The sequence below is a fragment of the Pungitius pungitius genome, chromosome 1, assembly GCF_949316345.1.
Source record: "Pungitius pungitius chromosome 1, fPunPun2.1, whole genome shotgun sequence".
NCBI lineage: Eukaryota > Metazoa > Chordata > Actinopteri > Perciformes > Gasterosteidae > Pungitius > Pungitius pungitius.
Genome location: NC_084900.1, coordinates 18,514,231 through 18,542,146, shown reverse-complemented (window position 1 = coordinate 18,542,146; position 27,916 = coordinate 18,514,231). Strand labels below are relative to the sequence as shown.

General features: G+C 45.5%; 3 protein-coding genes across 8 annotated transcripts; 2 read left to right on the top strand and 1 right to left on the bottom strand.

Annotated features, from left to right (window-relative positions):
• The first annotated feature begins 10,442 nt into the window (after positions 1–10,442).
• mrpl49 (mitochondrial ribosomal protein L49) lies at positions 10,443–11,246 on the top strand. The gene has a single exon (XM_037479418.2). The coding sequence runs from the start codon at positions 10,486–10,488 to the stop codon at positions 11,008–11,010; it is 525 nt and encodes a 174-aa protein (XP_037335315.1). The 5' UTR covers positions 10,443–10,485; the 3' UTR covers positions 11,011–11,246.
• A 1,432-nt stretch (positions 11,247–12,678) lies between these two features.
• Positions 12,679–18,160, top strand: LOC119201623 (tumor necrosis factor receptor superfamily member 14-like). 3 transcript variants are annotated; one of them, XM_062562933.1, is made up of 8 exons: positions 12,679–13,010; positions 13,086–13,190; positions 14,055–14,180; positions 14,645–14,803; positions 15,137–15,221; positions 15,559–15,707; positions 15,828–15,853; positions 17,442–18,160. In XM_062562933.1, the coding sequence occupies exons 1-8, from the start codon at positions 12,986–12,988 to the stop codon at positions 17,484–17,486; spliced, it is 720 nt and encodes a 239-aa protein (XP_062418917.1). In that variant the 5' UTR covers positions 12,679–12,985; the 3' UTR covers positions 17,487–18,160. The 3 variants fall into 3 exon arrangements, with proteins under 3 accessions (XP_062418917.1, XP_062418915.1, XP_062418913.1); XM_062562931.1 differs by having other exon boundaries at positions 17,439–18,160; XM_062562929.1 differs by having other exon boundaries at positions 15,828–18,160.
• Positions 18,161–22,914: 4,754 nt separating this feature from the next.
• On the bottom strand, positions 22,915–27,531 carry haus7 (HAUS augmin-like complex, subunit 7). Of its 4 annotated transcripts, none has more exons than XM_037479403.2 (9): positions 27,410–27,531; positions 26,844–26,959; positions 26,695–26,765; positions 26,537–26,598; positions 25,829–26,019; positions 25,527–25,638; positions 25,137–25,349; positions 24,502–24,613; positions 22,915–23,332 (listed from the first exon to the last, which is right to left on the bottom strand). In XM_037479403.2, the coding sequence occupies exons 1-9, from the start codon at positions 27,464–27,466 to the stop codon at positions 23,271–23,273; spliced, it is 996 nt and encodes a 331-aa protein (XP_037335300.2). In that variant the 5' UTR covers positions 27,467–27,531; the 3' UTR covers positions 22,915–23,270. The 4 variants fall into 4 exon arrangements, with proteins under 4 accessions (XP_037335300.2, XP_037335298.2, XP_062418906.1 ...); XM_037479401.2 differs by lacking the exon at positions 27,410–27,531 and adding an exon at positions 27,295–27,403 and having other exon boundaries at positions 26,844–26,961; XM_062562922.1 differs by having other exon boundaries at positions 22,915–24,613.
• Between the last annotated feature and the right edge of the window lie 385 nt (positions 27,532–27,916).

Here is a 27,916-nt window from a genome sequence, read left to right as displayed (position 1 = left end):
CAATAGTGAAAAGCTATTCTTTAACTGGAAAAATGCACATGATCCACCTCAATCAACTGGAGTTGGCCCCTCCCACAAAGTCAATTCACTAGTTGGTAGGCAGTGCCTTGTTGAATGTCACCTCAATAGCCACCAAGTTCAAGCTCTATGGGACACAGGCTCTCAGGTATCAATAATTGATGAAAGATGGAAGGAGGAATACTTACCAACAACAAGACTGAGAGATGTTTCAGAGATCCTGGACTCACCTAATGATCTCACATTGACTGGTGCGGGTGTCATTCGATGCCTACCCAATGCCCCGGGTCAACGAACTCCTGGACCGGCTGGGTACTGCACGTTTCTTTACGACCCTGGATTTTACTAAGGGCTACTGGCAGATTCCCCTGTCGTCAGAGTCCAGAGAGAAAACGGCTTTCTCCACTCCGTATGGTTTGTACTAATTCACCATGCTTCCCTTTGGCTTGTTCGGTGCCCCGGCCACGTTCCAGCGCCTCATGGACCGGGTGCTGCGTCTGCACGCCGCATATGCGGCCGCGTACCTGGACGATGTAATCATCCACAGCACCACCTGGGAGGAGCATGTGCGGCGGGTGGACGCGGTGCTGGGGTCGCTGAGGCGGGCCGGGCTCACCGCCAACCCGGGGAAGTGTGCAGTTGGACGGAGGGAGGTACGGTATTTGGGGTACCACTTGGGGGGTGGGCAGGTGCGCCCTCAAGTGGACAAGACAGAAGCTATTGCGGCCTGCCCGCGCCCCAAGACAAAAAAAGAGGTGAGGCGGTTTTTGGGGCTGGCGGGCTACTATAGACGGTTCATCGCCGGCTTTGCGGTCCTCACCAGCCCCTTGACCGACCTGACCCGGAAAGGTGCGTCAGATCCGGTCCAGTGGTCGGAGCAGTGCCAGCGGGCGTTTGAGACTGTGAAACAGACTCTCTGTGGGGAGCCGCTCCTCCACACACCTAACTTTTCTCTCCCTTTTACCCTGCAGACAGACGCATCGGGCTGGGGGCCGTTTTGTCCCAGGAGGTGGGGGGGGTCGACTGGCCCGTGGTTTTCATCAGCCGGAAGCTGTCAGAGAGGGAGGCCAGGTACAGCACGGTGGAGAAGGAGTGCCTGGCCATCCGGTGGGCTCCCTGCGCTACTACCTCCTGGGGCGCCCATTCACCCTCTGTTCGGACCACGCCCCGCTCCAATGGCTCCACCGCATGAAGGATACTAACGCCCGGATCACTCGGTGGTATCTGGCCATGCAGCCTTTTAACTTCAAGGTGGTCCATAGGCCGGGGACGCAGATGGTCGTGGCGGACTTCCTCTCTCGCCCTCTTGAGGAAGGGGGGGGGGGAGTAAGCTAGGCCGGACGGCTCCCCGGCCTAAGTCGGGCGGTGGGGGTATGTGGTGGCGGGCGTGGTTGCGGCTCGGCTGCAGAGGGGGAGAGCGGGGGAGTTCCAATGTCCACGTTGCCATGGTGGTCACGCACAATGTTCTCAACTGGTGTGTTTCAAAAGTCTTTGGGCATCAATGTTTCTTCGTCCCTGGTACAGCTCCTCTTCTCTGCTCTCGTCAGGGCTCTTACTTTGTCAGCTCGGAATCATTTGTGCTGACAAGACTTTGGTTATTCTCCAAAAGTTCTGCTTCCTTGACGTTTAATTTCATGTCAACGTCCAAAGGAGTAAAAGTTCTTCAGACGCACCAAACGAGTCCTGGTTTCTTTGCTTGTCAGACTCCTGTCGTCTCCCGTTCAGATCATCCAAGCATTTCGTAATGTTCATTGATGGGGCTGTAGTTGTTGGTTCTTCTTCTTCATCCTTGGTGTGGTGAGAGGTTGGTGGTACCGAGGGAGATCACAGCGGGTGGCGAGGAGTCCAATTCAGGATCCACTGGAACATGTTCCTCATATGATAAAACAAAAACAACAAAGTTCTTTTATCCATTTAAGATATATATATATTGTGGCGTCACAAGAGGCTGGGTCCTGGAGGGACGCTACATCCCCAGAAGATGGCTGGGTCCTGGGACAGCTATGGCCCCATCTGCTGGTGGACCCGGGAACCCCACCCCTCCAGTCACGCACACCTGAGACAGATCAACACATAATGAACTGAAGGGTTTTTAAGAGGCAGAGAGAGGGAGTAGAAGGGGGGAAAGCTGGAAGAAAGGAGCAGCAGACTGGGCGCTGAAGAACGGACCAGACCACGACAAAACAGTAAGAGAGAAGAAGGGTGTTTCCCTGCCGGAGGGAACCGGTGTTTTAGTTTACCTCAAGGAGAGGGTCTACTTAAGTTTATCCCGGAGAACATTCAATTCAATTCAATTCATTTTATTTTGTATAGCCCAAAATCGCAAATTACAAATTTGCCTCAGAGGGCTTTACAGTCTGTACACATGCAACATCCTCTGTCCCGAAACCCTCACATCGGCACAGGAAAAACTCCCCAAAATATGAAAAAACCCTTCAATGGGGAAAAAAGGGAAGAAACCTTAGGGAGAACGTCAGAGGAGGGATCCCTCTCCCGGGATGGACAGACTGCAATGGATGTCATGTGTACAGAATCAACAATGTAAAAGATGTACAATACATTCAATTTCTCTAACTGAAATGATACAAGTAATTGCAAGTAGCAGAAGAGGTGTACGGCAGGACCACTGCAGGGACAACCTCCATCAGATCGAACCACCATCCACAGAGGCTTCTGTGGGGAGGGAGAGCAGAAAGATGTTAGTTTTTGATGACAGTAATATGAGTCATATTTAAAGTAATGATGATGGCAGCAGCAGGTGTCAGCAGAGCCATGAGCCAGCAGTCAGAACCGGGGTCCGCACGAAACTATGATCCACGGAGACCTGCTAGGCGAGAAAGCACAAAAAACTCCCGGAAAGAAGCTTAATTAGTGATGTACATTAATAAAACAAAACATGGATGATTGTGGGAGGAGAGAGTGAGAGTGTGAGAGTGAAAGAGGGGCTCGGTGTGTCCTAAGAAGTCCCCCGGCAGTCTAAGCCTAGAGCAGCTTAACTAAGGGCTGGTCCAGGCTAACCTGAGCCAGCCCTAACTATAAGCAATATCAAAGAGGAACGTTTTAAGCTTTATCTTAAATGAACTGACCGAGTCTGCCCCCCGGACTGAAAGTGGAAGCTGGTTCCACAAAAGAGGAGCTTGATAACTGAAGGCTCTGGCCCCCATCCTACTTTTTAAAACTCTAGGAACCACAAGTAGCCCAGCATCTATGGAGCGTAGATGCCTTGTAGGGCAATACGGTGTAACAAGCTCTTTAAGATAAGACGGTGCCTCACCAGCAAGTGCCTTGTAGGTGAGGAGAAGTACCTTAAATTCTATTCTTGATTTAACAGGAAGCCAGTGCAGAGAAGTTAATACAGGAGTTATATGATCCCATTTCTTAGTTCTTGTTAATACACGTGCTGCAGCATTCTGAATCAGTTGGAGAGGTTTAAGCGATTTACAAGAGCAGCCTGATAACAAAGAATTACAGTAATCCAGTCTAGAAGTAACAAATGCATGAACTAGTTTTTCTGCATCACTTTGAGACAGGAAGTTCCTGATTTTCGATATATTCCGTAGATGAAAAAAGGCAGTCCTTGAAGTCTTCTTTATATGAGAGTTGAAGGACATATCCTGGTCGAAGAGAACTCCAAGATTTCTGACGGTGCTGTTGGATACCAGAGCAATTCCATCCATAGAGACTGTATCACGTGACAGCTGACTTCGAAGGCGCTCTGGGCCTATCATGATAACTTCCGTTTTTTCCGAGTTTAACATCAGGAAGTTGCAGGTCATCCAAGTTTTGATGTCTCCAAGACAGTCCTGAAGTCTAACAAGTTGGTTGGTGTCTTCTGACTTGATCGATAGATACAGTTGACTATCGTCTGCATAACAATGGAAGTTTATGCGGTGTTTTCTGATAACGTCGCCCAAAGGAAGCATGTACAGGGTAAATAGAATCGGTCCAAGCACAGAACCTTGTGGGACTCCGTGACCAACAATTGTGGTCCTCGATGATTCACCGTTCACAAACACAAACTGGGATCGATCCGATAAATAAGATTTAAACCAGCTGAGTGCAGTTCCTTTGATGCCAATCAAGTGTTCCAGTCTCTGCAGCAGGATACGGTGATCGATGGTGTCAAATGCAGCACTGAGGTCCAGCAATACAAGAAAAGATACAAGTCCTTGGTCCGATGCAAGTAGAAGATCATTTGTAATTTTCACCAGTGCCGTTTCTGTGCTGTGATGCATTCGAAATCCTGACTGGAAATCCTCGAACAAAGCATTGTTTTGTAGAAAGTCACATAATTGATTCGCGACAGATTTCTCCAGGATCTTAGCGAGGAAGGGAAGATTAGAGATGGGTCTGTAGTTAGCCAACACCTCTGGAGCTAGGGTAGGTTTCTTCAGAAGAGGTTTAATTACAGCTACCTTGAAGGACTGTGGTACATGTCCTGTCAACAAAGACAGATTCATAATATCCAGTAGGGATATGCTAATTAACGGAAAAACTTCCTTAAGCAGCTTAGTTGGAATCGGATCCAGGAGACAAGTGGAAGAGTTGGATTTCAAAATTGTAGAAGTCAGTTGATCAAGGTTGATGGAAGAGAAACCATCCAAGTAGGTATCAGGGCCCACGGCTGCATCCAAGGATCCTACATCCGCGGACGGGTTGGCTCCGGTTGGGGGTAGTAGACCATCAATTTTCTCTTTGATAGTCAGAATCTTATTATTGAAGAAGTTCATAAAGTCGTTACTACTGAGGTCCACAGGAATACACGGCTCGACAGCGCTGTGACTCTCTGTCAGTCTGGCTACAGTGCTGAAGAGAAACCTGGAGTTGTTTTTATTTTTCTCGATTAATGATGAGTAATAGGATGCTCTTGCGTTACGGAGAGCCTTCTTATATGTTTTAACGCTGTCTTGCCAAGTTAGCCTAGATCCTTCTGATTTGGTGGAACGCCATAACCGCTCAAGTTTCCGCACAGTTTGCTTTAGGTTCCGGGTTTGAGAGTTATACCAAGGGGCGAACTTCCTTCTTGTTGCCATTCTTCTTTTGAGGGGAGCAATACCGTCCAGTGCCATTCTCAAAGAGCCTGTGGCAGTATCGACAAGATGGTCGATTTGTGACGGACTGAAGCTTTCACAGGAGTCTTCTGATATCTTGAGACAGGACACTGAACTTAGAGCAGAGGGAATGGTTTCTTTAAATGAGGCTACAGCGGTGTCCGATAAACATCGACTGTAGAAACCCTTGGCAGGAGGAGGAGATTCCGGCAGTAGAAATTCAAAGGTTATCAGACAATGGTCGGACAGGAGAGGGTTCTGTGGAAAGATTGTTAAGTGTTCTATCACAATACCATACACAAGAACCAAGTCGAGGGTGTGGTTAAAACAATGAGTTGGTTTGTTTACAGTCTGACAGAAACCAATTGATTCCAGCAAAGAGAGAAATGAAGTACCAAGGCTGTCGTTATCGACATCCACATGAATGTTAAAGTCACCCACTATAATTACCTTGTCCGTTTTAAGGACCAAACTCGTTAAGAACTGTGAAAATTCACATAAAAATTCAGAATAAGGACCTGGGGCCCTGTACACTATTACAAAGAGAACCGGCTGGATTATTTTCCAGGTTGGTTGTGAAAGACTGAAAGTCAGACTTTCAAATGAGTTATAATCCAGTTTAGGTTTAAGGTTTATTAAAAGGCAGGAGTCATAAATAGCTGCCACTCCACCCCCTCGGCCTGTGCCTCGGGGGATATGAGTATTAACATGACTTGGAGAAGTCGCTTCATTTAAGCTAAAGTACTCCCCATCCGATAGCCATGTTTCAGTAAGACAGAAAATATCAACATGGTTGTCAGATATTAGTTCATTTACTAAAACAGCTTTAGAGCACAGAGATCTAATATTCAAAAGACCCCCTTTAATTCTCCTAGTTTGTTGCACAGTTGTATTGTTACATTTAACTTTTATTAAGTTATTAAATATAACTCCTCGGTTGTTTACCTTTAACTTAAATAACGGTGTCCGTGGGGCAGAAACAGTTTCTATAGAGTTAATTACGCTGAGTGACTGCTCGGAATGAAGCGCAGAGAAGTGTGTAAGACTGCGACTCTGCTTCCTGGTCTGAACTCTGGGTCATGGATTAAGTCCATTAAGAAACTGGGTCAGGTTCTTAGAAATGAGTTGAGCTCCATCCAAAGTTGGATGGATGCCGTCCCTCCTAATCAGACCAGGCACTCCCCAAAACGTTTTCCAGTGATCAACGAAGCCCACATTATTTACTGGGCACCACCTCGACGACCAGCGGCGGAATGACGACATGCGGCTATACATGTCGTCACTGATCAAGTTTGGGAGGGGGCCAGAGAAAACTACGGTGTCCGACTAGTCTGGGGATCCCCAAAGAGATAGTGACGGACCAAGGCACACCATTTATGTCCAGGGTAATGAAAGAATTTTGCGCTTTACTGAAGATTAAGCAACTGAGAACCTCAGTCTACCATCCTCAGACCGATGGATTAGTCGAACGTTTTAACAAAACACTTAAATCCATGCTGCGAAAAGCAGTGGGGGAAGATGGGCGCAACTGGGATCATCTGCTACCATACCTACTGTTTGCGGTGAGAGAGGTTCCGCAGGCATCTACTGGGTTTTCACCCTTTGAGCTCTTGCTTTCCTACAGACCCAGAGGACTGCTGGACATTGCCAAGGAGGCCTGGGAGGAGCAACCATGCCAACAGCGAACACTAATTGAGCATGTCGGGGCCATGAAGGAGAGAATGAAAGCCATCTATCCCATGATGCGGGAGCACATGGAGACCGCTCAACGGCAACAGCAGGCCACCTACAACAGGTCTGCTCAACCCAGAGAGTTCAAGCCCGGGGACAGAGTGCTGGTCCTGGTACCTACCGTCGAGTGTAAATTCCTGGCAACCTGGCAAGGACCATATGAGGTCATTGAGCGGGTGGGAGAGGTAAATTATAAGGTAAGGCAACCGGATAAAAGAAAACCTGAACAAATTTACCATGTCAACCTCTTAAAGAAGTGGCACGCCAGGGAGGCGCTATTCAACGGTCTACCCACCACGGAACCCACGGACCCGGCGCGGAAAGAGGTGCAGCTGGGTCCAAACCTGTCCCCCCACCAGCGGCAGATGGCACTGGAACTGGTGGATCGTAACCGAGAGGTGTTCTCCTCCCACCCCGGGCACACGGAAGTAACACAACATGAGATCCGCACCGTGCCGGGCAAAAAGGTAAACCAACGCCCGTACCGTGTGCCGGAGGCTCGTAAGGTGGCCATCCAGGAGGAGGTAAGGAAGATGCTGGAGCTCGGGGTAAGCGAAGAGTCTCAAAGTGCCTGGGCAAGCCCCATTGTACTGGTTCCCAAACCAGACGGGTCGATACGGTTTTGCAATGACTTTCGGAAGTTGAACGAAGTGTCGGAATTTGATGCCTACCCAATGCCGCGGGTTGATGATTTGATAGACTCTTTAGGGCATGCCCGGTTTTTAACCACTCTTGATCTCACAAAAGGCTACTGGCAGGTGCCCCTGACACCGGCGTCCAAGGAGAAGACTGCCTTCGCCACACCGGAGGGGCTCTACCAGTATACCCGGCTCCCATTTGGTCTCCACGGAGCGCCCGCCACATTCCAACGGCTAATGGATCGAGTCCTGGCTCCCCACAAGAGGTACGCAGCGGCATACTTGGATGACGTGGTCATCCACAGTCCGGATTGGGCCAGCCACCTACCCCGAGTGCAAGCGGTGGTTGATTCACTAAGGGATGCAGGCCTCACAGCAAACCCCCAGAAGTGCAGGCTGGCCTTCAGTGAGACAAACTACCTGGGGTACACCATTGGGAGGGGGTTGGTCAAGCCTCAGGAAGCAAAGTTGCGGGCTATACAAAACTGGCCCCAGCCCATCACCAAGAAACCGGTGAGATCGTTTTTAGGCCTAGCTGGCTACTATCGACGTTTTATCACGGGTTTTGCTACCATCGCTGCACCGTTAACAGAGCTGACAACCAAACGACACTCACGAATGGTGAGGTGGAACCCGGCGGCGGAGGCGGCCTTCGTCAACCTGAAGCAAGCGCTGTGTTCCGGTCCAGTCCTGGTGGCGCCTGACTTCAAGAAAGAATTCATTGTCCAGGCAGATGCCTCCGAGGTGGGGCTGGGAGCAGTACTCGCACAGACACATGATGGGGAGGAACATCCCATCCTCTACATAAGCCGAAAACTGCTTCCAAGAGAAAAGAACTACTCCACGGTGGAGAAGGAATGCCTTGCGATTACCTGGGCCCTGGAATCACTGCGATTCTACCTCCTGGGCAGACGCTTTACGGTGGTGTCGGATCATGCCCCTCTGCAGTGGATGGCCAGGAACAGGGAAACCAACAGTCGAGTTACCCGGTGGTTTTTAAGCCTACAAGCATTTAACTTTTCTGTCGTCCACAGAGCAGGCAAGAGCCACAGCAATGCGGATGCCCTCTCCAGACGGGACGCCTTCTACACCTCCTTTGCCCCGACGAGGACGTCGGTCTCGAGGGGAGGGATGTGTGGCGTCACGAGAGGCTGGGTCCTGGAGGGACGCTACATCCCCAGAAGATGGCTGGGTCCTGGGACAGCTATGGCCCCAACTGCTGGTGGACCCGGGAACCCCACCCCTCCAGTCACGCACACCTGAGACAGATCAACACATAATGAACTGAAGGGTTTTTAAGAGGCAGAGAGAGGGAGTAGAAGGGGGGAAAGCTGGAAGAAAGGAGCAGCAGACTGGGCGCTGAAGAACGGACCAGACCACGACAAAACAGTAAGAGAGAAGAAGGGTGTTTCCCTGCCGGAGGGAACCGGTGTTTTAGTTTACCTCAAGGAGAGGGTCTACTTAAGTTTATCCCGGAGAACATTCATTTCTGTTAGAACCCCCTGAACAACAATAAAACATTATTTTCTGTTAATCGGTGTCCGAGCACTCCTTGAACTCTTCCGCAGAGAGCGGTGTGGCCTCCCGTGACGTCACAATATATATATATATATATATATATATATATATATATATATATATATATATATTGTTTACAGTTTCTTCACTATTTATCTTTCTCATTTAGGAATTGCGCTTAGCTTAAATACATATATGTGTGTATATGTCTATATCTGTATTCTATTACCATTAATGTAACCAAACCAAAAAAACTTGTAAGTTGACTGGTGGTCTAGGTGGCACCATTGCACACCAATCCCTGCGTTGCAGATCCACCACTGAGCTCCATCCTACAGACCCTACTAACCCCCCGGGCGTTATTAATCCCCTCTAAAAGTGACCCTAATGGCTTCCACTTGGGTTCTTCACTGGTTCCAGCTAGGTGACCTTATTGTACTCACCTCCCTGGTTCGCCAGCTACGCCTCGGAGGAGTCAGGCATCTGTAAATCTGAGTCATCAGCAGTGCAATCCCCTGCAGTCAATTGGCTCAACTTCTTACATCTTATCTTGTATGTTTTTAATCTAATTTTACTTTTTTTTTTACATCACACAAACCATTAAGACAAATTACTCTCTGTGTGTAGCATATGTGGCAATATATGGCTCCTGATCCTGCATGAGGTGGATCTGGAATGGACTCTCTTTCTGCTTGTTGATCGTTGGTGTGCTTGGTTCATGTCAGGCTCTCTGTGTCCTTCATTACCCGATAAGGCCGCTTCTGTGGAGGAAAAACATTGAGCAGAAAACAATCTCGGAAACGAACGCCTGGATCCCACAGTGAAAGGCCGGGAAAAGGCCTCAGCCGTCCCGGAATCCTCCGCGAGATCCGTTTGCGTCCATTTGCGTCCCCCGCCTAGGACGTACCAGCTCGCAATTGGTTAAATTTCACACGTGCTTCATGACGCGGTCATAAAGCACGCGTTTTTACGCAGCTCGAGTTCCCTGAGAGGGAACGGTGTTGTAGGATCACTGTTACGTCATTGCACATGTTGGAGTAGAAGCAGATGACTCCACCCTCCGTCTTACCGGCGTGCTCTGTGTCGCGGTCCGCTTTGAGCAGCTGGAAGCCCGCCAGCTGGAGCGCGGAGTCCGGTCCACAGAGGCACCGTGAAGCACAAAACGGAGGATGTAGAAAGGTCTCTGTCTCTGCTCACCAGCAGCTGAAGTTCGTCCAGTTTGTTGCTCAGTAGAAAGTATTTTGAGTATTTCAAATACAACTACATGATTCCACAATAAGTATTTTGTTACAAATTACATTATAATTTTTATCGGCCCTATCAAATACAAATGAAAAAATACTCAAAAGTCATATTTTTAAACACAAGTATTCAGAAATACTTACTTAAATACTTTGGTTTTAAATCTTCTGCACATTGACGTCAGAACGACACCCAGCTGTCATATAATCCCGACCTGTGAGAGGCAGCAACGGGCGGCAGACCCGTAACCCGGAAGCAGAAGAAGAAGAGGCAGCCTGGCATACAAGATGGCGGCTCTCCGCACCGCGCATACTGCTGTCCTCCACGCAGCTCTCAGGCTCTATATCCGAGCACCGGGACCTCCTGCCTCGGCTGTTGGCCTCAGGTTTGTCAGTTACGCTGCCCCAGAAGACCGAACGAGTGTCCCGTTAGAATCCACGGAGGAATACAAGTTCGTGGAGCGGCTGATCCCGCCCTCCCGGGTCCCCGCTCCGCCTCCACACGCCGGTCCTTCCCCGTCCGGCTGGACTTCTCCGGCAGACACCCCGCCGCCTCTGCCCTACATGGTCCGCCGCTCCCGCATGCACAACATCCCGGTGTACACCGACATGACCCACGGCAGCCGCAGGACAACGCTCGTACGGAAAGTGGAGGGGGACATCTGGGCTCTGGAGAAGGACGTGAAACAACATCTGAAGGAGGTGATGGGGAAGGAGCCATCCACGCAGGTCAACGAGGTCACAATGACATTGAAGGTCAAAGGTCATGTCGACAGTGAGTTGAAGCAGTGGCTGGCCAGCAAGGGCTTCTGACTGTGGGTATCGTGCTGAGCTCAAGGGTCAGATGCTGTCCAAGTGAAGAGGACCTCTGGGACTCTTTGGGATGTCAACACAGCACATTTCAAACATGGAAAAAGAGCTTGACCTGCTGCCACTTAACTGAACTCTTTCCGATACCAGAGAGACGTTAAAGCTATGGGATCACGGGTTGTTAAACACATTTGTATGTAATGACTGTAACATCTCACATAAAATATTCTACAACTTCATATTGCTGTGTGCTAATAATACTTTTATTCGTTAATCCAGGCAGAAGTGGGTTAGATTTCATGATGTGTAGGAGACGCTAGCTTGTGGAGGGGATCAAATTGAAGAGCTTTAAAAATATGACCACTGATACAACCCGTCATTGGCGGACTATAAGGACGCGCGAATGACCTCCAATTCATGGAGGGAGATCTCCCCAAAAGTTGGTTTTCCGGGTGAAGGGGGCACAAAGTTGTGGAGCAAAATACGGGACAAGTGAATAGGGCAAAAAAATCCGTTAAACAAACCAGCGATTTCCACACACAAAAAAACATTACTGCATCTAGTGTTCTGCCAGTGAATTGCTTTGCAACACGCGCAAGCCTTTTTGAACCCTTTTACGGTTCACCTGAGATGGTGTAAGAAGGTTATTGTGTGTTAACAATGGACTACTCCAAAAACTGCTCATTTGTACATAACCACTGGTTACCTTCGACTCTTAAAGGCACCTCGACGGTAAAGTGACCTCAGAGCAGACCTCACATGTCATGGCAACAGCAGTGAGTCATTGCATCAAATAGTGCACTGATTAATGAGTATTGTTGCTTACATTGTTACGGTTCTGGAGGCCCCTCGAGGGAGATCACACTACGATGAATCAAAAGAGTCACATGACTTGAATTTTAAAATAAAAATGTATTTAATAACTAAAAGTGATAAGGAATACAATTTACAAAGTGGAATACAGTGATGTATTTCGCGAAATAGAAAATTCTCTGACCAAGTCAAAGCGGCTGCAGTTCTTAAACTCCCAGGTTTGTCTTTTGTTGCATTTGAGTGTCATTGGCTTCTTAGTCAAAGTTTCTCCTCCTGGTTCATCCTCTTCACATCCAGGTGTGAATATGCTGCAGTAACCTGAAACCCCTTTGTCTTATTCAATTCAATTCATTTTATTTTGTAAATCCCAAAACCGCAAATTACAAATTAGCCTCAGAGGGCTTTACAGTCTGTATACATGCAACATCCTCTGTCCCGAAACCCTCACATCGGCACAGGAAAAACTCCCCAAAATATGAAAAAACCCTTCAATGGGGAAAAAAGGGAAGAAACCTTAGGGAGAACGTCAGAGGAGGGATCCCTCTCCCGGGATGGACAGACTGCAATGGATGTCATGTGTACACAATCAACAATGTAAAAAATGTACAATACATTCAATTCCTCTAACAGGGATGATACAAGTAATAGCAAGTAGCAGAACAAGTGTACGGCAGGACCACTGCAGGGACAACCACCATCAGATAGAACCACCATCCACAGAGGCTTCTGTGGGGAGGGAGAGCAGAAAGATGTTGGTTTATGATGGCAGTAATATGAATCATATTTAAAGTAATGATGATGGCAGCAGCAGGTGACTTTTACTGTGAAATGTGTGTACTTCCGGTCTCGCTACAGCGCTTCTACTTTCTTTTTCAAAAGTCGGGAAAGAAACAAACCAGGGATTTATGTTTTGCGATTGTTTGGGTATTTTGACGCCGATATCCCGCTGTTCTTAAATGGAGGATGTAGCTCTTTGTCCGCCTCACTCCGGGTAAAGATAAGTGTTATTTGAAGGGCAGAAGCCTCCAAGCTTTTTAACATTCCAACGATCCAGAAAACCCAGCCGCCATTACGGAGGACAGGGAAAAAGAAATAACAAAAATGGCGACATTTTAGCGGAACTTAAACGCTTGTATTAACTCTGTTGAAACAAATCTGATGTAGAATGCGTTCGGCTCGGCGTGTCTTCTGTAAGTGTCTCACAGCAAAAGAAGGTTCTGAGGTGAAGTTAGTGTGAGTTGAACTAACTAACTGTTCCTCCTCAGGGGCAGCAGTCCTCTGTGTCTCCGTCCTCATGGCTCCAGGGAAGTGTTGTCTGTCCAAGGAGTACGAGCTAAGAGACGGCCAGTGTTGTCCGATGTGCCACGAAGGTGAAGATCCCACTTTTCAGGGGGGGGAGGTGTAGTAGTTAAAGGCTGGGACATTCTGGGACAGGCGGGGCGTTACTGGTGCTCTGCCCCGCTGCTGCGAGCGCGTGTCCAAAACCGCCAACAATAATTAGACTCATTTTAGGGGGGTGTCACCCCCCCCTGTTACTGTGCACTTTTTTTTAAACAAACCCATTTCTGAAATGTTTTTCTAATAATTTTCTCTCTATGACAGAGTGGACATGTTAAGCTTGACAAGATCCAGCGCCACACATAATATGGGTTTAAATACTTACTGTACAAATAGCCACTGAAGAGGATAAAAAGGAAAAAACTCCACAGTGACAGGGTGGAAATGCAAAATGATAATTATGAAAATAGAATATTCCTGGATACTTTTATCAAATAACTTGTTAACATTGAAGCATAATTTGCCCACCTATTACACACACTGTAGGTAGTTCAGCAGAATGTGGGACATCCAATGAAAGAGGTGCGCTGGTATTACAGGTGGAGTGCAATCTCAGGGACACAAAATGTTCATTATTAATTATGAAAGTAGGTTACTATATATAGACTCTGGTCATAAAGACTCATTTTATCAAATGTCTCGTGGACATCAAAGTCACATTTGTTTTTGGGGATTTTGTATCATTTGACCACTTACTACATTAACAGAGCAGAATGTGGGACATCCAAAAAAAGGCAATGGTATTAAACGAAGGAAACATGTTTCCAGAAACTCATCCATGTACTGATATGTGTGTAAATGTTCGCTTCATTATTCTGCTCCATTTTCACGAGGGCCAAGTGATTCTGATGAGGACACCAAAGGCACTTTATAGTCATAAGATCCTCTTTCCTCAGGTTCAGTGGTTAGAAGAGACTGCACTCCTCAGTCAGGCACGCGATGTGTCCCCTGTGTGAACGGGACATTTATGAACCAACCCAACGGCTTGACTAAATGTTTCCCCTGCAGCTCCTGTGACCAAGGTATGTCCACATTCAGATGAGCCACCTTTCATTAGGGACCCCCTCCTAGTATTATACTGGGCAAAATTAAACTGGTAATGGATGCTATTTGATTTAAAATGAATCTGACAATGTGCTGCGAGGTTGATGCCATGTTGGCTGAAGAGAGAGCCTTAGTCTCTGTGAGGTAGCAAGTATGTGCTTTATATGGAGCCTTAAATGCACCACACCGTATATCTGTAGAGTTTATTATAAGTGATAGAGCCAATTCACAATAAAAGACATATATGGTCATTATGAACATTACAGTAAATGTATCTTGTCCACAAACATTCTCTTTAGGTGGAAAAATGAATGATGTAATTACAAAACATTATGCTTTTAAATGCAACCTTTTCTTCCGTCTCATATCATTCTGTTTATTTGCTGCAGTCCACTCATGTCATGTATAAATGTTACTATAATATAATATGTTTGGCTTTCAGGTCGTGGTCTCTTTGTCCAACAGGGCTGCACATCAAAAAGTGACACCATCTGTGACGTCATCACTGGGTACTTCTGTGAGGCCTTGGTGGATGATAAAGGATGTAGTTTGTCACGCAGACATTCAGGCTGTGGAGCTGGTCACATGATTAAAGAGCGTGGTGAGAAAAACTCACAGGACTCGTCCACGGCTCATTGATCTCTTTGTACATATGGAGCTCACAGCATCCAGGCCACAGCTCAGGCATGTCTGTGACTCGTCCATGTCCAGAACACATGTCACATGTCCTCCAGTCTGGTCTTGTCCTGGTCTCTATACTCACTTAAAGCAGAATTTATTGAGCCTCTCAGTTGCCCCCCTGAATGTCATCAGAACGAGGGTACTAGTGTGCATGATCACTCCCTCGATGAAGACACAGACTCTGATACATGGTGCTGATGGTTGGGTGATGTGTTCCTGAGTCATTCATCTCAGCTTTGTCTGTTTCTCCAAGGGACCAGAAGAACTGACACAGTGTGTGAACCTTGTCCCCCAGGCAGTTTTTCACTGGAGGGGCTGAATTGTACACTTTGGACCACGTAAGACCTTGTTTGTTGGAGAATGTCTGTAAAAAGTGTTCCTTTTCCTGCCCGTGGCGCTAAATGATCACTCTGCATAGAAGTTTATTCACATGTAGTTGAGTTAAATGGCAGAAGTTTCCTCTGAAATGGACCCCTCCCACTCCCATCAGGGGATTCAAGAGAGACCACTTCATTTGGTCACTTTCAGTACATCTTTTTTCATAGAGGTCCTTGTCATGTTTTGTTTTTAACGTGGGCACGTACCTATTTTATACCTCTAACATAATGAAGGCATCTTAAAAGTTGTTTTACACCAAAAGCACTAAAGCTGTTTTTCATTTCTCTTCTCTGACAGTTGCTCAGAAACCAAAGTACAGGTCAAAGAAGGAAGCCCGACCAGCGATGCTATTTGTGCTGCGGCTTCAAGACACCATTACATTATCTTTGTAGTAATATTACTAATGATATTACTAATAGGAATACTAGTTGTCCTCAGGTTCAAAGGTTAGTACTTTCTTTTGCAACCCTAATCTGATTGTCTGATATGACTTTGTTTCCCGTCAGTGCCTTCATAGCATTGTCGATCGTGGTTAAGCTGAAACCTTGCTTGCTTTTGTATTTCAGGAAGAAATCATCCAAAGAACCACCAGGTACGTTGGCTCCATTTGCAAATGTTTGTCTCAAATAGGCTGCGCCACATTAAATCTGCTCCATTACTCTCCACGTAATCTGGGAAACAGGGAACCGTATTTTGCATTAATACACTTGAATTCGTACGTAAGCATCACTCAAGAACCCTCAACCCAAGTTTGGACAAAGTTCTTAGCTCAAAGTGTCGGTGTCGAACTTTTAAAGGTTCATGAGGTTGTAGCCTGCTGGATATTGTTGTAACGGCCTCAAAGTTTCATTAAACGAGGATGGCCAAAGTAATGTAGTAGTAGAAAACAAGTAGCTCCGACTGCTGAGCCCCGTCGGTGAGCAGTGAACAAGATATTAATCTGTCTGCTGAAGAGTGTCGTCGTCTCAACTATACACTAGTATGACGGTTGTGTGAACCTTTTCAACCGATACACTGCCCAGCCCGAGTGCACACCACGATATCTAGTGTTGGGAAAGTTCACTTTCTACATGAACTAGTTCAAAGTTCAGTTCACAAATTTTAAAATGAACTAGTTCAGTTCATAGTTCAAACTTAAATATTTGAACTAAGTTCACAGTTCCAACTAGTTCAGTTCTTTTTTTCCATATGTTGCTGCAAGCTATTATTTTTCAAAATTATTGCCATAGCCCAGAACCACAGACAGCAAATATTTTATCAGTTTAAACACTGAAGCTATGCATCAGATTTAATCTTCATATCCAATTTTGAATCCTTATCCAACCAGGGTTTACATTAGCATTGAGGGGATAGCATTTCCCCATTGCTGCTTTAATGTTCATGTTTTAATGTCCATTCACTCCACACTAGCAGCAGCTGCAGCGTTCACCCCTACAGTACATTCTCAAACACATGCTGCTTGAATGGTCTTTTTTAAATAAGGAATAAAAACACGACAGTTATCATTAAGGTGCAAATGTTTGCAAAGAAAGGTCAGATTCCTCCCATCCTCACTGACCTTGTCAGAAACTTCCTAAAACTCATTTAAATTATTATACGCCGCCTCTTTGCTACATGCAGCTGTCGCCTCCGTGCATTTCTCTTTTTTTGATGACGCATGCGGCGGTGCGACACTGGTGGCTGGTGTTGCCGGATTGGGTGTTTTTTCCGCTACTACTAAGGCGCGTTTACGGTGTGTTTTCTATAGAAATCTGGCACCCCATTGAACGATGTTAACCTGAAAGAACGTGCCGTTCACAGACACCAGAATGAACGAATTCACAGTAACGTTCATCGGGCATTAATACAGTACGTTCAGTTCACGTTCGCCCAAAATATGAACGAGTTCATGAACTATCGTTCAATGAACGCGTTCAGGCACAACACTGACGATATCCAACCCACTTGGGTCTGAATTAACAAATACAAGTATTCATAGCATACACAGCAATAGGAAGTTGGTAATATTTGTATATGTCAATTCATACAAGTATGTTTAACAACCCGTGATCCCATAACTCCAACATCTCTGTGGTGTCTGAAGGAGTTCAGTTAAGTGGCCGCAGGCCAAGCTCTTCTTCCATGTTGTTTGAAATGAGTGTGCTGTGGGACAACGTTCCAACGTGTTTACATCCCAGCAGAGGCCTGAGAGCAGCGGACCATGTGGGGAAGGGCCGGATGGTTGAGGCGGAGCGGGGACCTCCTCCAGCGCGGTGCCAAAGCCATCAGGCCCACTCACAATGCTAGAGCACACTCACAGACTGCAGTGGGATAGTGGGTACTAGAAACCAGAGCCTCGCTGCCCTATTAGTTGCCACAGTTCTGCTGGTGCTGGTTGGAGAGGGAGCCATGGCCCAGTTCCTCTGCCTGAAGGTCATGGTCGTTTAGGCACCTGGGGAAACCTCGACAGTGTTTGGTTCAAGGACTCAAGAAGCAGACTGAAACCTGGCGATAGGCTCTGAGGGGGACCAGGAGCCCAGCGCTTGCAAAATAGCCGGAACCAGCCAAGTGTACCTGGAACCTGCCCCAGGAACGATCGGGCGGGTTGTTTAGAACTGGTATTTTAAATTCGACTAGATACGGCGTGTGGAGCGGATCAACCCGGACTGCTTGGTTATTGTCCTCTGGGACTTTTAACAAAGGAAACCTCAGCCACGAACGTCTTAAGTACAAACCGTTTATTAAATGCCCGACCAGAGAGGAGAACACGCTGGACACCATGTCCCTCGTGCTGCGCTGGGACACTCCTACCACCATCATCCCTGTTCCCAAGAAGCCCAGGATCAAAGGACTTAACGACCCAGACCTTTGTAGTCATGAAGTCTTGATCAGCTTTATCCTTTATTTATTTTAATTTAGATTTTTTTATTCTATACCCCCCCTCGCCCATAGCCTATTTTATACTGTAGAGTTTAATTGTACATTTGTAAATTGAACATGCCATTTTTCTTGTTGTCCATTGTCTTACTGTCTGATGTTATGCACCAACCACCAAGTGAAATTCTGTCTGACATATTTTGGCAATAAATGTTCCTGATTCCTGAAATGTTAATGTTAGAAGCTTGTTTAGGACTGTTTCAATTCGTTAGTTTGATGTCAGGGGGATAAGCGTATCTTAGAACTAAATTGGGCTATCGGATAGTAAGTTACACATGTCACTGCAGAAGGGTTAATCTGTGAGCAACCAGTCGCCCAAGTGAGGAAAATGTTTCTAATTTAAGCAATAAGGTACAATAGGACCTACTTTATCGTCCAATAAGTGACCAGTTCCAGGGTGTAGTTGGACCTGACGCAGGTTACCAGTGATGCCAAGTTAAAGTTACATTTATAACAAAGCCATCGGGCCAACTCAGAATGCTAAAGCACACTCAGACTGCAGTGGGATAGTGGGAACTAGAAACCAGAGCCTCGCTCCCCTCTTAGTTGCCACAGTTCTGCTGGAGAGGGATCCATGGCCCAGTTCCTCTGCCTGAAGGTCATGGTCGGTTAGGCACCTGGGGAAACCTCGACAGTGTTTGGTTCAAGGACTCAAGAAGCAGACTGAAGGTTGGTGGACCAGGCCAAATAGCCGGGACCAGCCAAGTGTACCTGGAACCTGCCCCAGGAACGATCGGGGTCACCACTCCCAGGGGGTGTGGTCACAGACTTTCACACCTTTATTGATCAGTATAAATACTTGTAGGCAGCCATTGTTCTCGAGTTGGCTGGTCGTAGACAGCAGACATGGGCCCTTTCTCATGGGCCCGTAAGTGTCGGCCAAAGCATGCGTTTGTCACTGGGAGTCGAAGGCATTGAACCATAAAGACGTTTATTCCTGCTGGATGGAAACTTGTTTTTTTACCATAAAAAACCATAAAGATTAAAAGTGTTTTATAAATTTGCTGAGGCGGTTACTGATGCTGTTGGTGCTGTTCCCAGTGTAACTGTATACTGTACTGTGAGTTGAACTGTAAACCTTAGTTCAATATGCCTCTTTGTTGAAGCGTGGGATACATTTCAAATGCTCTATTTAGTTATTTCTGCTTTTGTTCATTTATCAACCTAACTTTGTCGAATAGTGGAATATTTTTTCTTAACTTCTCAGTTTAAGTGGATTATTATTTAACCTTTACATTGTTGAACCATGGTATTAATTTTTTTTAAAAAACTACAGGATATCCCATTTCCTGTACCATGGAAAAGTGGGCTGGTCTTGGGTTTGAAATTCCCGCCCCTGATCCTTCATTAAATCCTTGTTAGTTTTGGTTATGAAACTAGAATTTTTGGTTGCAAAACAAAAACTTTCTCTCTAAAAAAACCTTTGGTGTCACGGTTTGGGGTCGTGTCTAGTCTTATTTTGTAGTTTCATGCCTCTTGTGTCCCTGGGTTAGATTCACTTCCTAACTTGTCCTGTCATCCCCTTTGGCACTTTCTCAATACCTAAGACGGCGAGAACGGACTTGCGTTCCCGCGAGAATAGACTCTGGAGACGGACTCGGGAGTCCTGACTCGCAGGTTCGGGAGAACGGAGAACGGTCATTTCCGCAATTGGAACAGCAGCTGACTTGATGACGTCACCACGTCAGCTGGTCTTGCTAATACGTTTTTAATTTATTTTTGACTTGAATATTTTACTATTAACAAGATTTTGTTTCATTTTCATTTCAAATTAGAAATGGTATATATAATATTGAGCACCATATATATATATATATATATAATCATAAAATAATTATCATTTTAGGAGGAGGAGGTTGGATACAGTAACAAAATACAGTAACAAAAAATAAACTATTATACTAAAATATTTTAATGCACACACACCTACCGTTTGTCTTGTTACTCAAACATCAAGAGGCTGATAATCAGTGTAGTGGTCCTCGTACAGCAAGCTGCTGACCACACATCAAAGATCTTACAGAGAACTATACAATAATTCATATGTGGAATTTTTTTATTTATTATTATAATTCAGAGTTTCTTTGAAGCTGAAGTTCTGCTGCCGGTTTACAGTCTCGATGACGGTCTCCTTTAATTAAAACATCGTTAGTTTTAATGCACAATGATGGACAATAAACAAGCTGCACTCTGCGGATACAGACAATACGTTAAAGTTACATTTAAACATAAAATTATGAATCTAAACTCTGTCCTCAGACGTAACCGGTGAACAACAGACGTAACCGGTGAACAACATCAGTCTCTGACACCACATTAAAACTTATGAAGACTCGTTATAGTACCGTTAAATCTCATGTATAACCGCTACGGAGACGTGAAAACCGGTGGAGCATTTCACAGAAGACTCGCCGGAAACAGGCTGCTCTGTGCGGGCTGAGATGAGCTGACCGCCCGGTGCTGGAGGGTCTGACGGTCCGTTAACTACACCTCACATCCACGGAGCAGACTGTTACGAAGGCTGAATGTTGACAAACATTTGCTTTAACAACAAAAGTTGCTTTAACAACTAACTTCAGTCATAAAATTACATTACGTTACTTAAATATAGTAGTATTTATAAACTTCGACATAAAGCTGTGTTTATTTTCCTCTGTCGTTGTTGCCTGTTGCTGAGGTGAAATGCATTCTGGGATATTTGGCTCTCACAAGAACAGACGAGCCTGCTCCGATGCATGCCCGGTAAAATGGGCGGGGCGAGTCACATCCGGGTAGTATGACCGTTCTCGGCCAAATGCGGACTTTAGATTCGGAACAGTACTCGGGCTGCGACTGATGACGTTTCACGAGTCCACGAGAACAAAAGTCCACACAAGAACGCATATCGAGAAAGGGCCTTTGTTTCCACCTGTGTCCAATCACCTGCACCTCCCTTGTGTATTTAAGCCATGTGTGTCCCTTGTCTCTTGTCCTGCCTGAATGTCATTTGCAAAGGTCTACCTTTAATTGTTTGTTTTTCTTCCCCTCAGCTTTTTGGATTTTTGAGTCCTGCTCCTTGCCACACCACCCCGGCCATTTGTGACATTTGGTCTCTGAACAAAAACTCTTGCTGCTCAATTTTTTTTACCAAAGTTGCATTTATGGAGCCAAATCCAGGTCAAACGTCTAAATCATCTGAAAAACAAATGTGAAGTTTTGGTCTTGAACATTGAAAACTACAATGTATTCCAAATTAAAATAAGTGGACAAAAAGTATTTTTGGGTTGAATATAGTTTTGACTCTGTTCTATCATTTTGAATGAATTGTTTTTTTTGATCTTCACTTGGATTTTTCGTTGCAGATTGTATATTTTTAGATTCAAATTGCGTGTTTTCTGGTTTCAGCTCTTTTTTTTTTTTCATTTGGATCTTATTTTTTTTTACATTGCCTTTTGACCCTGATGTGGCGTAGGGGGTGGGGCATCAACTGAGAGGGGCGTGTAATCAACGAGTGTCTGGACTGCAACAGGATTTTGTGACTTGAAGAATTTACCAAGAAGCGTCAGCAGACATAAAAGTTCAACTACTCAAGCTACTGTGGACTAAGCAGAGACCGGTTGGTAATTAGGAAGGTTTTATTAAAGATACAATAAAACCACAGTAAACACCAATAATTATAAGAAAACAAACAAACTTAAGTTGACTTAACACAGCAAGAAAAACCACAAACAGTAAAATGAAATGACAAAGTAGATGAAAGATTACCAAATATCATGGAGCAAAACAGCAGCAGATTCCCTGTACAGCACAACACAAGAAGGTGGTCTGTGTCAGTATACAGATTTTAAGACACCATTAGAAACCAACACAACATGCAACCAAACATACGTGTACAGCACAACACAAGAAGGTGATTGAAGCCCTGACGGCAGGTGCTTTTAAAGGCCTGCTCCTAATTAGCGGTTTGGTTGCGTTCAACCCCAACACACAGACATGGAGACATGAAAGTGCCGATGCTACGACTACTTCCACCCAGGAGGCTGATGGTGCACAGGCAGCGTTTGGATGGAGACAGCTCTGTAAAGTTGATGATATTCACAGACTCTGACTTCCCGGTTCAAGCAAAACATTGTTAAAACACGACGCCTCTCTGTAACCGTAGCGATGCCAGCAACCCAGGAGCTATTGCATAAAACCAGGATAAGGGATCGAGTCTGGATATTTCTACATCATTTGCAAACTGTTAAGCACTTACCAGCCTGCAAAATGTTTTTGTATTTTATCTTGAAATTATAAAAATAAAGTTCACACCGCAGATCCCGCAAGCACAACTTCAGGGATCAAAAAGGGAACCTTACACGTAACTCAACGCCGTTTGTTTTGCTGTCAACAGAAATATGTTGAAGAATGTTGGCGCCAGTCCTCCAGCTCCAAAAAGCAGCGTTAGTCGGGTGGGACGCGCACTAATAGATGTGAAAATGTGGCTCACAGTTACTTCAATTGATCAATGCTTTTTTCCTCGATGTCAGACTTCATCGCTTCAACAATTCATGCCAACAAACTGATATGCATATAGTCTATTTGTTTCTTCCATCCATGAGATATTTCTGATGCACAGCAGCAGAGATTTACACATGTGCAAAGCATGAGTCAGTTTAGAGTTTAGCCTTCTCTCTGGACACTGACTTAAAAGATGACAAAATGAAAGATAAAAAAATAAGGCAACTTCCCATTTAGCCAACCTATTAAAAACTACAATTGAGGATTAAAATATTCAATTTATTCAGTAAAACAATACATACATTTACATTAAGAATAGCAATGGTCAATTAATTACATTTAGGAGTTAAATGTTAAATGATGAAACCTTTCTGCACTGTAATTCAAGTTGGTCACAAAGAAAGCGAGCGGGCACAATGTTGGCCATCAGTGGAATGGGATCACATTTCCCAAAGAGACAAAACCTAAACAGCAGTGTCTGCTACTTAAGAGTGGTTTATGGTTACGAATCCATTTAGCAAAAACAATAGAGTCTTATTAGAACCATCCTTCTTTATATGCTTTGCTCGATTCACCAGACACACCCTGATTGATTCGCTAGGTCTGGTGAGCCATCAGGAAGGAATCAGGGGAAGTACGTCTCCAATCCGCTTTCTGAGTTCTTCCAACTGTTCCGCTGAAAAACAGAAAGAAGAAGCATTAATGACGTGCTTGTGTACCATTAAGAAAATAAATAGATGGCCATCCTGGCGCCATCTGGCATAAACTTGGATGGATATAAACAAACCCAACACATTAACAGTTAGGGAATTAAAGCCATTTTACAGTCTTCCCCATTTCACAGACTCAAGACGTGTGGACTGTTCCCTCTTCATTCTATGACAAATGAAGAAGACAAAGGGTCTGCAGTGGATTCCAAATGTTGAGTTGGCCTACTGTAGCTGATCCATGGAGCCCTCGGCATGCGGACTACAGGCGTCAAGTCGATAACTACGGTTCTTAAAAAGAAGGAATGTACTAGCAAGCTCAGCAACACCAAAAGGCAAGACCACATAACACATGAAGTGGATGATCTTAGAATTGTTTCCATGGTAAAAAAAAGCAGAGCAGAGTAAACGCTGCAAAACAACCATGGTATCTGCTACGTAACATTCTGTTAGACCTGTCCCGTTACTTGGACCTTGTATCTATTCAAAGAGCAGAATTTAGGTTCCAAGTTGCGTTTATAGCCACTGATTTCCAAACTGTGGGTCGCAACCCCTGGGGGGCCGTGGTGGGCATCACCAACCCTAACACAGACACAGCGGTAGACATGAGGACTTGCGTTGTAAAAACGTAGAGAGAGAGGCGGTTGGTGCTTAGTGTCCTCAAAGGGGCCTTGACAGCAGAGTTCCAGCTGCGGTGTCTAAGATCGTCTTTGTTTTGAGTCTTTCCTTCTTTCTTTTATAATTCACTAACAATACACCTGAGCCACCACTCATATAGATTAATAATCAGACAGAGGTTTAACAATGTGAGGAACACAAGTTCACAGTTTTTATTTATTTAGTAAATTATCTTTGTGATTATTAATAATTCTATTAATCCTGTTCCTACAGACACAGACACCACAATGTGCACAACTTCCACAATTTGTCCAATTACCCCTGAGACTGACAACGGGGATGGCTAGAATTGCTAAAGAGAAGTTTTTTTTTAATCTATTAAATAAAAACTAAAACTTTCTACACATCAGCCAAATATTGACAGCTTCAGTTCAAATCCTTTGACTGTGTGGAACCATTTGACAAACGGTGTCAAAGTCCCAAAGCCTCTGGCCCCGACTGTGAGAGGACGTTGCCTCACGTAGCGTGAGCCTCTCCCCTCGGCGCCGGTAGCTCGGCTGCGTTTGGAGATGGTTCACTTCCTCCGTCAGGGATGCAGAAGCCTCCGATACTTTCTGCAGCATTTCCAGCTCCTGAGAAACACAAACCAATCAAATCATTGGAACCAAGTGAGGAACAAAGTGTTGTTGAACTGCTGGCTGCAACAAACTGGAGGATTCAGACCAATGTTCTTATGTCAAATGGTGAGAAAACATTTTCAAATTACAAAATGACAGGTTGTTCTTGGCAATGTGGCCTAACTGGTCGGATCATAAGTCACGAGACGGGACTCAGACTTCAGTTCAGATCCTGCATGAACCCTTTTGTTGTTGGGTGTTACATATTGAACACACTAGATTACAGCAATGATGTCATCAGCAGCCTATCAGAACAAGTAGGTCACCAACTGCAACTTGTTCATTTTCTGCTGCCAGACTTCTAAGTAGAACAAGAGAGAAACCCATAATGTCTGACCTGCATTATTCATTTTTTCAGAATCCTCTGCTGTTGTTTGCTTGGTTTTAATACAAACAGCATTTGAACGTTTTAATGTGCTCCGTTTGAGTGGGGGAGGTGTGCTTCAGATGAAGTTGGTGTGGTTCTAGGTAGGAGTACCTTGATGAAGGCCAGCACTAGCTGGTGTGTCCTCTGGAAGACGTCGGCCTTGGCGCTGAAGCAGGGCGGCTCTCTGCTGCAATACGCCCTAAGGTGGCTTTCAAAGGCGTGACTGAAAGTGGCCATGAGCAGCTGCAGGTCGCAGGCCGCCACTCGGAGCGAGCTGGGAGAGAAGACGCCGGCGCACTGAGCCTCGCCACCCAGGAACTCGCACTGAGGGGAACACATTATGCCATCTATTAAACCACTTCAGTCTGTGGCAAAGGTTCACATCCCCACGTGGTTAATGTAGCGAGGACACCCTGATTCACCGGCAGGCAGCATGAACACAGACCGGATTCCTGTGGGAGCGCTGAGATGGAGTTCTGGAGGGTGGAGGAGGCCTCGTACCTGTGACTGCAGCTGCTCCAGGGTCGACCGAGTCAGCTGTAGCAGGGCGATCACGTCAGAGGCCACCTTCCCATTCGGCTTCAGGGAGGACTTGGCGCCCTCAAATAAAGCCCTGTGAGGGTTAGAATAACAACACAAGGACAAATGATACATTTCAAATCTGCACTGATGCAGCAGGAACACAAGAAACGACGGCGATCCACCAAACCTAAAAATAGGGCACAAGAAGACTGATAATTTCATCAGAACCATAAAGAGACAGAATGACATCCTGCAGCAGAGAGCCTTAGCAGCATACATACTTGATGTCTGCAGGCCAGGGGTCCAGGGCGGGTCTGAGCATCCGTGAGAGGTGAGGCAGATTCTCAGCCGTGAAGAGCTCGTTCAGCAGCACCTCAGTATCCAGTCCGTCTCCAGCAGACTTCTCACAGCCGGGTACTAAAGTTAAAAGCTGCTCCAGGAACCGGAGCTGCCTGTGGGAACCCGCTTCGCCCTGGATCAATAGTTTGATTTAATCATCAGACAAACATGTCTAGAAACATGGGACAGCCAATACACCCCCTCCATTAAAAACTCCCCTCCAGGAAACTATTTGTGCATGATGGAAAAATGGAGCGGATGGTCTCATTTACACATGCCGGTCAGAATTTATTTTCGGGGAGAAAGTCTGAATAACACAGTGGCAACACAAGTATGTAGCATCCATGTTACGTACCGTGCCATTAGAAAGACATGACATATTAAATGTGCACTTGCAGAGGATTAGTCAAACCGAACATCAGCAAACATGGAACAAGGTAAAACTATGTGGTCACACATCAAAGCATACAGAGCTACAAACCATTAACCACTACATAAGATGCATATATTCCTTTATGTTTATTACACGTATCCATAGCCATTAAGGATTTGATCTATTTCTGGCTTGAAAAAGGACATCTTGAAATGCCACTGCTTCTTCCATGCACACGTATGTAAATCAGTTCCACTAGGTGGATGCGTCCTCTCACCCTGATGAGGTCCAGGTCATCGGCCCTGCACAGCATCAGCTCCTGCCCAAGCGCCGCTATTTCTGTTTATACCAGAACCAGAGCCAGAGTCCATCAATAGACAAGAGCGGCCAACATGTACGGAGCAGAAAGGTGAGCCTTTGAAAACGAGTCGTTACCTTTGGTCAGAACATCTGGGCTGCTGGATCTCACCACCATCGTCTTGGAGTGGCCAAAGTTTGGGTTGATACTGTAAAGTGACAGGAGGAGGCAGGGATTGGCTTTGACATCTTTGGCTAGGTGAGAACAGGGGGGGACGGTCTCCTACCTGCTGCAGATCCATTTCAGGATGTCGGTGCGGTGCTGAGAGGGAGCGCACAGCAGCTGCAGCATGCTGCTGGCTTCCTGCAGGTACAGACCTTCCACCAGGGGACAGGACGCAGCCTCAACCCAGAGCAAACAAGGGACATTAATGACGCCATTCAGCAGGGGCTTCATCCCTGAACCTGACCTCGTTCAATGAATCAGTCATGCAGACTGCTCAGTGTCTGGGATACAGGATATATTATATGAACTAGCCTACTCATTGTAGTATATGATTATTAATTACAGAGCAGATCATAAGCACCAAACAGACTATCTATATTAGCACGTTAGTTATGTATCATTATTGCATACTATCCAGCACGTGTTGAACGTGACCAATAAGCATCGTTATTCATGTCAGACCGATGTTTAAAACAGCTTCCGGTAAACAGTCCCGCTGGCAGATATCAGCTTTAGGAGATCTGTGGTTTCCCGCTTTCGTAGGAAGCGTGAACGCATCACGGCGGTACAATGCGGAGGAAAATAAAGAGCATTAACCAAACAACTCATTGCTAAAGCTTCTTCTACCTGTAATCCAGCATAAACGTGTCGAACGAGTTGCTCTTCTTTTGAAGAACCCGCCATTTCTTCCTCTGTGAAGTTTAATCGTGTTCTTCTTCGTTTGCTCTTTGCTTCTGTAGAGTTGTCAAACAGCGTTTGGTCGCATTACTGCCGCCTACTGATAACACATAAAACAAATATAGATATAAATAAAACTAATACTACTACTAATAATAATAATCAATGGTTATGAAGATGATTCAGCTTAATTCAATTCGGAAATTATGAATAATTCTTTCAGTATTTAAAACTTAAAATGTCCACAAACAAATCTATGAAAGAAGCGTGTGTGCACTGTATTGTTGCTTCTATTGAAACTTTGAGTCAAACAACAGTAAAGATTTCAAGTGTATTTATCTCACATTGAGGAGACCAAATTAAGAGCTTTTATAGTCTGTGGAGTAGGTGAAACTCTAAAAATCGGAACTTATAATATAGTAATATAAAGTAATTTTCACCTTTCCTATTTTGAAG